This window comes from Thecamonas trahens (assembly GCF_000142905.1).
Source record: "Thecamonas trahens ATCC 50062 unplaced genomic scaffold supercont1.53, whole genome shotgun sequence".
NCBI lineage: Eukaryota > Apusomonadida > Apusomonadidae > Thecamonas > Thecamonas trahens.
In genome coordinates, this window is record NW_013657627.1 from 331 (window position 1) to 10,429 (window position 10,099).

At 65.1% G+C, this 10,099-nt stretch overlaps 4 protein-coding genes across 4 annotated transcripts; 1 reads left to right on the forward strand and 3 right to left on the reverse strand.

The window, feature by feature from the left end:
• Positions 1-255: 255 nt before the first annotated feature.
• On the reverse strand, positions 256-2,742 carry AMSG_09652 (uncharacterized protein; the record flags this gene model as incomplete). Its single annotated transcript, XM_013898562.1, has 3 exons — positions 256-1,459; positions 1,640-1,869; positions 2,344-2,742. 3 exons carry the CDS (start codon positions 2,740-2,742, stop codon positions 256-258), a joined length of 1,833 nt encoding a protein of 610 aa, XP_013754016.1.
• A 725-nt stretch (positions 2,743-3,467) lies between these two features.
• AMSG_09653 (DNA polymerase delta small subunit) lies at positions 3,468-4,826 on the forward strand (the record flags this gene model as incomplete). Its single annotated transcript, XM_013898563.1, has 2 exons — positions 3,468-3,583; positions 3,613-4,826. The coding sequence occupies 2 exons, from the start codon at positions 3,468-3,470 to the stop codon at positions 4,808-4,810; spliced, it is 1,314 nt and encodes a 437-aa protein (XP_013754017.1). The 3' UTR covers positions 4,811-4,826.
• On the reverse strand, positions 4,819-8,813 carry AMSG_09654 (SCY1 protein kinase; the record flags this gene model as incomplete). Its single annotated transcript, XM_013898564.1, has 2 exons — positions 4,819-7,263; positions 7,368-8,813. The coding sequence occupies 2 exons, from the start codon at positions 8,811-8,813 to the stop codon at positions 4,819-4,821; spliced, it is 3,891 nt and encodes a 1,296-aa protein (XP_013754018.1).
• Positions 8,814-8,862: 49 nt separating this feature from the next.
• On the reverse strand, positions 8,863-10,038 carry AMSG_09655 (D-amino acid oxidase; the record flags this gene model as incomplete). Its single annotated transcript, XM_013898565.1, has 2 exons — positions 8,863-9,157; positions 9,184-10,038. The coding sequence occupies 2 exons, from the start codon at positions 10,036-10,038 to the stop codon at positions 8,888-8,890; spliced, it is 1,125 nt and encodes a 374-aa protein (XP_013754019.1). The 3' UTR covers positions 8,863-8,887.
• Positions 10,039-10,099: the final 61 nt, after the last annotated feature.

Here is a 10,099-nt window from a genome sequence, read left to right on the forward strand (position 1 = left end):
CACTCTCCTCCGTAACCACATCTTCGTCCCCGCCTCCCCTCAACCCCTACACCCACTCCCATCGGCCTACCCATGCCTCAATCCCGACGGCGACGGGCACGGCGACTTGGACGACCCGACAGCAATCACATCACCAAGACCAGCAGCATCAGCAACACCAGCTCTACCACACCCAATACAAGCCAATCGCAAGTAAACAAGATCGCAGCCACCGCCATCGCCCCCATCCCCACCATGACTCTTGCCCCTCGTCATTTACTGCCCTGCCTCCTCCACCTTCACAAGCCCTCCCCCGATAAAGTACTCGGCCACCATCCGCCGCCGCTCTCTCACCTCGCTCAGCACGCCAAGGATCGAATTCCACGACTTGCCTTCCCCCACATGCATCCGCAGCACCTCCTCCCTGCTCGGCATCCGGATCGCCTCCAGGAACTTGCGCCGCTTCCACTCGCGGTACTCGCCAGACGACATCCCACTGCTGGATTCCGAGCTCGAGCTGCTGCTTCCCGCATCGCTCACGACCCCAATCACACACGACGATTCCCCGTCATCGCCGCTGTCCGACACCATCGGCAGAGCCTTCCTCCGTCGCCGCGCTCGCTTCCGCGCGATCCCCTCCACCACGCCCACATCCTCCGCATTCCCCACCATCTCGTCCACGCTCCACCAGCCAGCTCCGATCACAGCCTTGCTATCGGCGTCAAACACCACCCACCGGCGGATCACTCCGCGCAGCAAATCCTCCATCACCCCGGCCTCCACGTCCACTGCAAGCGCAAGCCCAGGCCGCAGCACGCCTGCCACACGCGCCATCTCCTCACGTGTCGGCTTCCACGCCACTCCAGCCCCGACATCTTGCGCCGCCAGCCTTAGCTTCGCCCGCTGCTCCTGGATCGCCAAGTGCGCCACCCACTGCGCCTCGCGCCGCGTCATCCACCCGGAGAACAGCGACTTCTTTGCCTTGCCAGACCCAAACTCCAACCTCACATGCAGCATTCCATTGCGCGTCGGGTGCTGGCCTGCATTCCGGGCCACAACCGCCCTCACCATCTTCCTATCGACCACAAACCCTCGCATCGCCAGGGCACTACCCTTGGCCGCAGACACCGCGCTCCGCTCAGACTTGGGCACTGCCCTCACCTCAGCTTTGCGTTCCATTCGCACACACGCCTCCCGCGGATCAACCTCCATCAGCCGGCCCAGATACCCGCTCGACGTCGCTATCTCTTCCGCCACCGCCAATCCGGTCCCCGCCTTCCGCCCCGCCAGCACATCCTCCACAATTCGATGCGCAGCAAGCGCAACCTCATCCTGCCGCAACCAATACGCCCCGTAGCCCTGTCTGTTAGCCGTAAACTGATAATACACCGCACTTGGATCCATCGGATGCCGTCCATACTCCTTAATCAACATCGCGCTCAGCTTGGCTCCATCAACCTCAAACCCATCCAGCGTCACCCTGTTCCACTCACCAACAGGCCACCGATCTCCATGTCTGACCCCATACGACCACAACATCATAGCCCGTGACCGCCCCATCACCCGCGGATCGCCATCACACACCTCCACCCTCCCATCCAAGCCACTCGTCGTCGCTGTCCCTCGCTTCGTAGCCCGTTCCGCCGCAGCAGCAGCGTACTCTGCCCGCTTGGCCTCCCGCTCAGTCTCGCTCAGCGCCAGCCACTCACGAATCGCCATGTGCGCCACCCACTCCGCCTCGTCAACCGTCAGCCATCCCGAGAACAGCTGCCGCGCCGCATTGCCATATGCCACATCCAAGTGATAGTAGGCCATCATCTCGCGCAGAGGATGCATGCCCCTATTTTTGACCACACTCACCACCACTTTCTTCCCATCGAGCAGGTAGCCCTGCGCAAACACACGCATCGCCCGTCCGTCCACAGCTTGCCTATCCTTGGCAGCCACCGTTCCTGCTTCCGCCTTACGTTTCGCCTGCTCTTGCGCATCCCGCGGATCTACAGCAGGTATCTCCCCCTCCCACCGACTTTCGCTCACTCGCGTGTCCACATCACCATCCAGTGGGCTCCCGCTCAACACAGACTGGACGAGCAGATGCGCCACAACCTCCAGCTCGCGCACAGCATACCATCCAGAATGTAGCGACTTGCCTCCCACGTTGAATCGCCAGTAGAACACATCCGTGAAATCAGGATGTATTCCCGCATTCTTTTCCAGCACCATCCTCATCGGCCTCCCCTCCACCAGATACTCGTCCAGCCGAGGCGCAAGCGATGCTACCCCTTCCGGTACAGCCAGCCGATCCCGACGATGCACCGTCCTCCCCCTCTTCATCCGCACAGCTGCCTCCACTCGCGGATCTACGTTCCACGAACCCTTGAACGGCGACACGGTCCGCTCATCCCCCCTTCCTCCTTTCTTCAGCTGCCGCAGCTCGTCCAGCGCGTCCACGCCGCCGGCCGCCAGCATAGCCCCGACCGCCCTCACCTCGTCGACCGAGAACCACCCGCACAACAGGCTCTTCCTCTCAGCCGACGTAACCGCCCAGTTCAGCACTCCTTCCATCTCAGGATGCATCCCATACGCCTGATGTGGCGACGCCCGCAAGCCCTTCTCCAGCTTGACCCTCGCGCCCACCACAGCCTTGCGCTTGCCCACACACACCCTCCTCGCCACCTCCATCCGCCGACTCTGGTCAGCCACAGCAGCCACCGCCAACTGCCGCGCGTCGGCAAAGGTGTTGCCCTTTTTCATGGCTGCCATTCTATGTGGATGGACTTTGTGTAAAGTGGGGTGTTCTGCCCGCTCTCCCGCCTCTCGTGGTAGTTGTCCTCAGGTGGACAACTGTGTGCCTCCTCGCATGGCCACGGCATGTCACCCGACATCAAGACTCATGACTTGGCCACACACACACGGTACTCTCGGCATACACCGTAGTCATTGTGTCGTGTCCTTGTGCTCCCTACGAGATGCCGCCGCCTGTCGATGTTGATCGCTCGCCGACATGGGGATATCATTGGCGTGCAAAGCGGCCTTGTCGTCCTCTCCGACCGGCGGGGACGCACGGCACGATACCGCCCATGCAGACGGCTATGAACCACATCCACCCCCACAGATGCTGTTTAGAGTATGTATGCCCAGTATCAATACGATCTGAGCTCTTGGCGTCGCACACAGCCTCTCTTGACGACCCATCAGTCCGCCATGACCACGCCGCTCTTCGCGGCGGCAAGTCAGACCGACCACCACCGCCCACGCCTCTCCCTCGCCCGCGGCTACCACGACATGGCCAGTTTGCAGAGCCTGGACCCCTCCGCATTGTACGCACACGCGCCCCATCTCCTTCCCTTGCCCGACTAGCCTTGCCAGACGTGACTGTCTCCGCCGTCTCCCTTCCCGTGGCTGCATGGTGGTGGTGGATAGGGGGGGGGGGAGGGGTATGATTCTACACGGACACGACTCACCCGCCTGGCGACGGATGATATGGGATGGGCAGCGCGGAGCATACGAACGAGCGGACATGTGGCGGTGATGGGTTTGTGGATGCGCGTGGAGCGCTGGTCATTCCGCCTGGGAGCGAGTACAAGCAGCAGTACGCGCATCTGTACTTTGCCGGCTGGCGGCTCTGCGGAGCAAGGTCAAGGCGGTTGTTGGCGCGGCGACGATTGTGAGTGTGCTGGAGCTCTCGGAGGAGATGGAGGATGTGGTGCTTATTGGGACGCTGTTCAAGTGTATGCCCAAGAAGCACACCATTCTGGACGAGTACGTCAAGGAGGCGTGGGTTGCGCCGCCGACCATCGCGGCGTCGTACGCGTCGGCCGACGACTCGCTCATCTTGGAAGACGACTCTGGCCGGGTTAATCTCACCGGGTCCAAGGAGGTGCTGCGTGTGGGCACAGTTGTGACGGGCGTGGTTGTGGGCGTCCGCGGCGGGCTCAACGCGGATGGCGAGTTTGAGGTGACACAAGTGTACTACCCGGGCACGGATGCTGTGCCGCGTGTTGTGCCTGTCAGCGACGAGTCTGCGCCGGACAAGATGATGCTTCTTGTGTCTGACCTGGGCATTGGGGCGAACGATAGTTCGAGTCAGCTGGCGCGGGATCTGCTGATGGACTGGGTGGCTGGGGCGGTGGGCGACGGGCCTGAGGTTGGCCTTGCTGCTGCTGTGGAGCGTGTTGTGATTGCGGGCAATGCGTTGGCAGCAGGTGACGCGCCTGAGACACGCAAGGTGAACCAGGCGCCGCGGTTGGCGATGGATGCGATTTCCGAGCTGGATGCGTTTGTGGCAGGCATCGCGGCGTGTGTGCCCGTGGTGGTCATGTCGGGCGGGAACGACCCGACCAACTTTTTCCACCCGCTGCAAGCGCTCCATCGGTCGCTTCTGCCGAAGGCTGGGCGGTTTGAGACGCTGACGCTTGCGCCGTCGCCGTATGCGTTTGATCTGGGGGACATTCGTGTGGCTGGCGAGTGTGGCGACGCGATCAACGACGTGCGGCGGTATGTCGATGCCGAGACGGCTGGCGATCCGGCGGGGCTGGTGAGCTCGATTGTCCAGTGGCGGCACACGGCGCCGACGGCGCCGGAGACCCTGGCTGCGTACCCGTTCAAGGACAACGACCCGTTTATCCTGGACGAGGTGCCGAATGTGTACTTTGCTGGCGCGCAGCCGCAGTTTGGAGTGACCGGTGCGGCATGCAATGCGGGAGCGAGCACATGTGTTGCCGTCCCGTCGTTCCGGACGACGCACACAGCGGTGCTGGTTGCGCTCACTGCCGCCGGGGCAGTGCACTCTGTGACGCCGCTCAAGTTCGAGGTCAACGCACAGGAGTAAAGACTAGCCTAGCCGGACGATGCCTTGAACGAGCCAAAGAGTTTCTTGACGCCAGCCTTGGCCTTGTCACGAACGGCGGCCATGCGCGACGGCGAGTTGGCGGATGCAAGCTCGATGTTCTGCAGCATTTCGAGCTGTGCACGCAGGGCCCGGCGCTCCTGTGCTGCCTGGAGCGCTGCTGTCGACCGCTTCTTCCGCTTCTTGCGAGGGCGATCAAGGTCGCGCCGGAGCCCGTTTGCTGCCTGCGTATCGAGGGTGGGCTCGGGCGGCGGAGCCAGCTCGGCAAAGTCGTTGAACGCTGTCGCTGCCGCGGGCGATGAGACACGAACAGCGCCGAGCCGCGTGCGATGTGGCGTGCGACGGCGCGCAGGGACATGTGCGCCAGTAAGCTCACTGGGCGAAGCCAGAGACGAGATATCAAAGTTAGACGCAAGTGCTGGTGGCGATGACGACAGTGTGTCGGTCTCGGCTTCGGACGTGTCGTCGCCCCAGCCGCCAGCCGACTCGCCGGTTGCGGTTGTGGGGAGAGTGGCGTTGTCTTGGTGGGGAGCTGTAGGCTCGGATTTGGGGAGAGTGACATCGTCTTGGTGGGGAGCTGTAGGCTCGGATTCGGGGAGAGTGGTGTCGTCAGCGCCGTCGACGTCGATCTCGATGTCGATCTCGATCTCGTCGTCGCTGTTGTCGCCCCAGTCACCAACCCACTCGCCGCTTGTGGTTGCAGGGAGCGCGGCGTCGTGGTGGTGGCTTGCGGGCTCGGATTCGGGGAGAGTGGCGTCGTCTTGGTGGGGAGCTGTAGGCTCGGATTCGGGGAGAGTGGTGTCGTCAGCGCCGTCGTCGTCGATCTCGATGTCGATCTCGATCTCGTCGTCGCTGTTGTCGCCCCAGTCACCAACCCACTCGCCGCTTGTGGTTGCAGGGAGCGCGGCGTCGTGGTGGTGGCTTGCGGGCTCGGATTCGGAGAGCGCGGTGTCGTCAGCTCCATCGTTGTCGATCTCGGTCTCAGTCTCGATCTCGTCGTCTCCGCCCTCACCCCAGCCGTCAACCCACTCGCCGCTTGCGGTTGCAGGGCGCACGGCGTCATCAGCGCCGTCGTCGATCTCGGTCTCAGTCTCGATCTCGTCGTCTCCGCCCTCACCCCAGCCGTCAACCCACTCGCCGCTTGCGGTTGCAGGGCGCACGGCGTCATCAGCGCCGTCGTCGATCTCGGTCTCAGTCTCGATCTCGTCGTCGCTGTCGTCGCCCCAGCCGCCAGCCCACTCACTCTCATCGCCGTCTGCAGGCTCAGGCTCGGCGTCGGGCGCAGCGGCGAGAGCGCGCGCGCCATCGGCATCAGCCTCGATAGCCACATTGTTGTCGTTGTCGTCGCGACAGCTGCCAGCCGACTCGCCGCTCGCAGTCTCGGCGAGCACACCAAGATTATCAACGTCATTGTCGACATCAATCTCGATGTCAATCTCGTCGTCTCCGCCCTCACCCCAGCCGCCAGCCCAATCATTGCTCGCGGTCTCGGGCAGCAGAGCGACATGACCAACTGAAGGCTCGAGCTCGTCGTCGGCCACCGGCACGACATGATCAACCATGCCAGTAGGCAACTCGGTGCTATGCAGGGCAGTGGGCGGCGGCGTCGCACGCGACTCGGGCGACCGCGTCACCCCGCGCAGCACCTCGCTGTCACCCGACTCTTCCGAGCCCCACCCAGCCGAGCCATCATCGCTGTTTGGTTCCACTCGCAGCGCCGCCGACAGCTCCGGCTTTGGCCTCACCAGCGTTGCAGCTTTGAACTCGGGTTCCATGTCGGCAAAGAAGCCGCCCGCGATCGCGGGCGCGGGCCGGCGTGGCGGCGTTACCACAACCGGCTCGATGTCGACCGGCTCAGCGATCACAGGCTCGACATCAATCGGCTCGACATCGACAAGCTCGGCGTCGACAAGCTCGGCGTCGACAAGCTCGGTGTTGACAAGCTCGGCGTCGACAAGCTCGGTGTCGACAAGCTCGGCGCCGACAAGCTCGGTGTCGACAGCCTCGGTGTCGACAGCCTCGGTGTCGACCGGATGGACGACCACGGGCTCGACGAGGGCAGCCGACTCGGCCGGAAGGGTCTCGGGCACTGCGCCAACCAGGTGCGACGAGCGAATCCAGCGGCTCATGCCGCGCTGGCGCATCGACCGCTTGAGCGGAGCCAGGAGAAGGTCCAAGGAGAAGGCCGAGAGCGCATGGCGCGGGGCGTTTGGCGCGAGCGCAGATGCCCGCAGCTGCTGGAGGGCGGCATCGGCTGCGTCGCGGACGGCGGCGCGGGGATCGAGGAGGAGCTCGAGGAGGAGAGCGGACTTTTCTACAGCCTTGACGGTCCCGAGCACGGCCTCGGACGCCGACCACAGGTGGGTGACGGCGGCGACGCGCACGAGCTCATCCGGATCGCGGATGCGGAGGCGCAGCGCGGTGAGCATGTCATTCTGCAAGGCGGCTGACCAGGCGTCGGACGAGGCGGCGAGGAGCAGGCCGCAGGCGGAGGCGACCCGCGCACGGATGGCGGGCGAGGGTCGCCCAACAAGTGGACAAAGGCGTTTCCGGTGCGGTGGCAGAGGGTGGCAAAGGTGGAGGCCAGCCACGGCTGGGTCCCGTTGGAACGCAGCAGGACTGCAACGGCAGCGTCTGCCGAGGCAATCACGATGGCGTCGTCGCTGTCGCGGAGTCCGCGCGGGAGATGGAGAGGAAGATCAAGGACGGCGACGCCGTGCTCGGAGAGGCGGTCCACTGCCAGGGCCAGACTGCGCAGTAGCGGGAGGCGCACGGCGCGCAGCGGCAGGTCAAAGCCTTTGGCAAAGAAGGGAAGCATGACACGCTCAAAGGCGGCGGAGTCGCCCAGCAGCGAGGCGAGCGAGCGGGGGCCCGAGCCAAAGAGAAACTCGATGAGGCTGTGTGTGAGAGGCTCGACAAAGAGCATGGGCTGCAGCAGGAGCGGGGCGACGCGAGAGAGGATGACCGAGGCCGGGAGAGGCTCGACGATGCTAGGGACCAATGCCACAAACTCGGCCTTTGCGGCGGCGTCGAGGGTGGCAAACTCGCGTGCACCGTGGGCAAGAAACACAAGCGGCGCATGGTGAGGGCTTGCGGTTGGCGAGAGGCCAGGGCGCAACGGCAGCATGGCCATGGTTGGGCGGGAGCGCGGCTCGGGCGCCCGCAGCGCGTGCTCGATTTTTGCGAGGGCGTTCCCGAACTCAGTGTTGGGAAAGGCGGCGATGAGAGCGCGGACAACAGCGCCGAGACCAAAAGCATCGCGAGCAAAGAGGGTGGCGTCGTGGTTGTGGACGGGATTTGCGGCGATGTCGTCCTCGGGCGCGCGGGCGCGCGGATCACGCACGCTCCGGGTCTGTTCCAGAAACGGGGTTGTCTGTAGTGTCTTTGGCGAGACAACAAACTCAAGGCCGACGAGAACAAAGGCGTGGGAGGCGGCCGAGACAAAGACGGTGGCGGGTGAGACGTTGTTGTGGACGAGGCGAGCGGTGGCGTGAAGAAAGTGCAGCGCATCGGCGAGCGCGACCAGCCCCTCCTGCGCCTCCTGCCAATGCAGCTTGCCGGCTGCCAGCACACTTTCGAGCGGGATCATGTGCTCGGTGGCGATGACGAGCATGTCGTTGCTGAGGACGACGTCGTTGGCGGCGACCAGACCCGGGTGCCTCAGCTGCTTGGCGCGCTTGGCGGCATTCCTCACAGCCCGCCTCTGCACGGCGGCAGCCACGCCGTTGCCTCCGGCGTCCCCGTCGGAGTCCAGACTATACTTGAAGAGGGTGGCGCTCTCTCCGCCGAGCCTTCCTCCGACGGCGCGCCACAGTCCGTTCCGAGCCACCTCGACCTGGCCGAGCTCGAGCGGACGGCGGCCCGGCCTTTGACGGCCACCACCAGCGGCACTGGCACCAGTTGTGGCGAGGGTAGTGGTAGCTGAGCTACTGGCAGCGGCGGTCTGTGGTCCGGTGCCGGCTGGCCGTGAGCCTGTGTTGCCCATGGTCGGGTGGCTGGCCTGTGGAGCTCCAAGAGTCGTGTGTGTGTGTGTGTGTGTGTGTGTCACTCGACGGCTGCTCATCGAGACGGGGCAAACGGTCTCAGATCTAGCGTGCGGGCTTTGCCGGTGAGGACTAGCTCGGCAAGGGCTAGGCCGGTGGCTTGCGAGTTGAGGATGCCCCAGCAGGAGTGGCCGGCGGCGACGTAGAGCGGCTGGTTGTCGATGACGCGGCCGATGAGCGGGACGGCGTCGTTGCTGGTGCGGATGGGGAGGAAGCAGGCGTGGGAGGAGGACCGCGGCGCAGCCGCGAGGGCGGAGGAGGAGGCGCGGACGACGTCCTCCAGCTGCTGGATCTCGTGGGGCGGGCGTGGACCTGGCGCGGAGAGTCTGGCAGGTCGTAGGTCGGCACGTTGCCGGAACACACGTAGACAGAACCGTCCGGGCGTGGATAGATCTCGCAGTCGACGGTGTTGGCGTCGAGGAAGACTGCGGCGGCGGCGACGTGCGTCTGAGGGTCTAGCACCAGCGAGAATGCCGGCTGGCCGTCGATGTCGAGCAAGCCGCGGGCGTCTTCGGGTAGCCAGTCGTCGGCGCGGCCGGTCCACGGGCCCATGGCGAGGACGACGTCGTCGGCAGCGAGCTCGCAGGCATGGCTGGGGTCACTCGCCGGATGCCAGGTAACACCGGCGACAAGGCCATGTGCGGAGTAGAGCAGGCCGGTGACTGCGGCGCCCTCGATGAGCTCGACGTCGACGGCGGGCGCTGCGTTTGCTCTGCGGATGGCGTCGTCAAGCAGGGCGCGGGTGTAGGGGCGCGGAGTGATCTGGGCGGTGGTGGCGCCGTCATCGCGGCACTCGATGGAGGCGACAGCGTCGCGGTCGAGCCAAGCGACGGCGTCGTGGTCGGCATCGGGCCCGCGATGGCGGGCGGCGACGGGGCTTGCGGCAGAGGCGGCAAAGAACGTCGGCAGGCTGCGGTAGCCGAGGGCGTCGGCCTCTGCGGGCGGGCGAGAGGCGGCGATGTCGGCGGCAAAGGCAGCGTGCATGTCGAAGGAGGTCTCTGCTAGGACGGCGGCCGGGCCGGAGCACCAATTGCGGGCGAGGAAGCCGCCGGCGCGGCCCGAGGCGGCGCACGCCACCTCGCAGCGCTCGAGCACGACGAGCTTCAGAGGGCCGGAGCTTGAGGCGGCAGCGAGGCGCACGGCGTGGTTGGTAAAGGCGCAGCCCATGATGCCGGCGCCGACGACTACTACTGTTCGTGTGCGGGAGTCTGCCAGTGGGGGGGGGGGG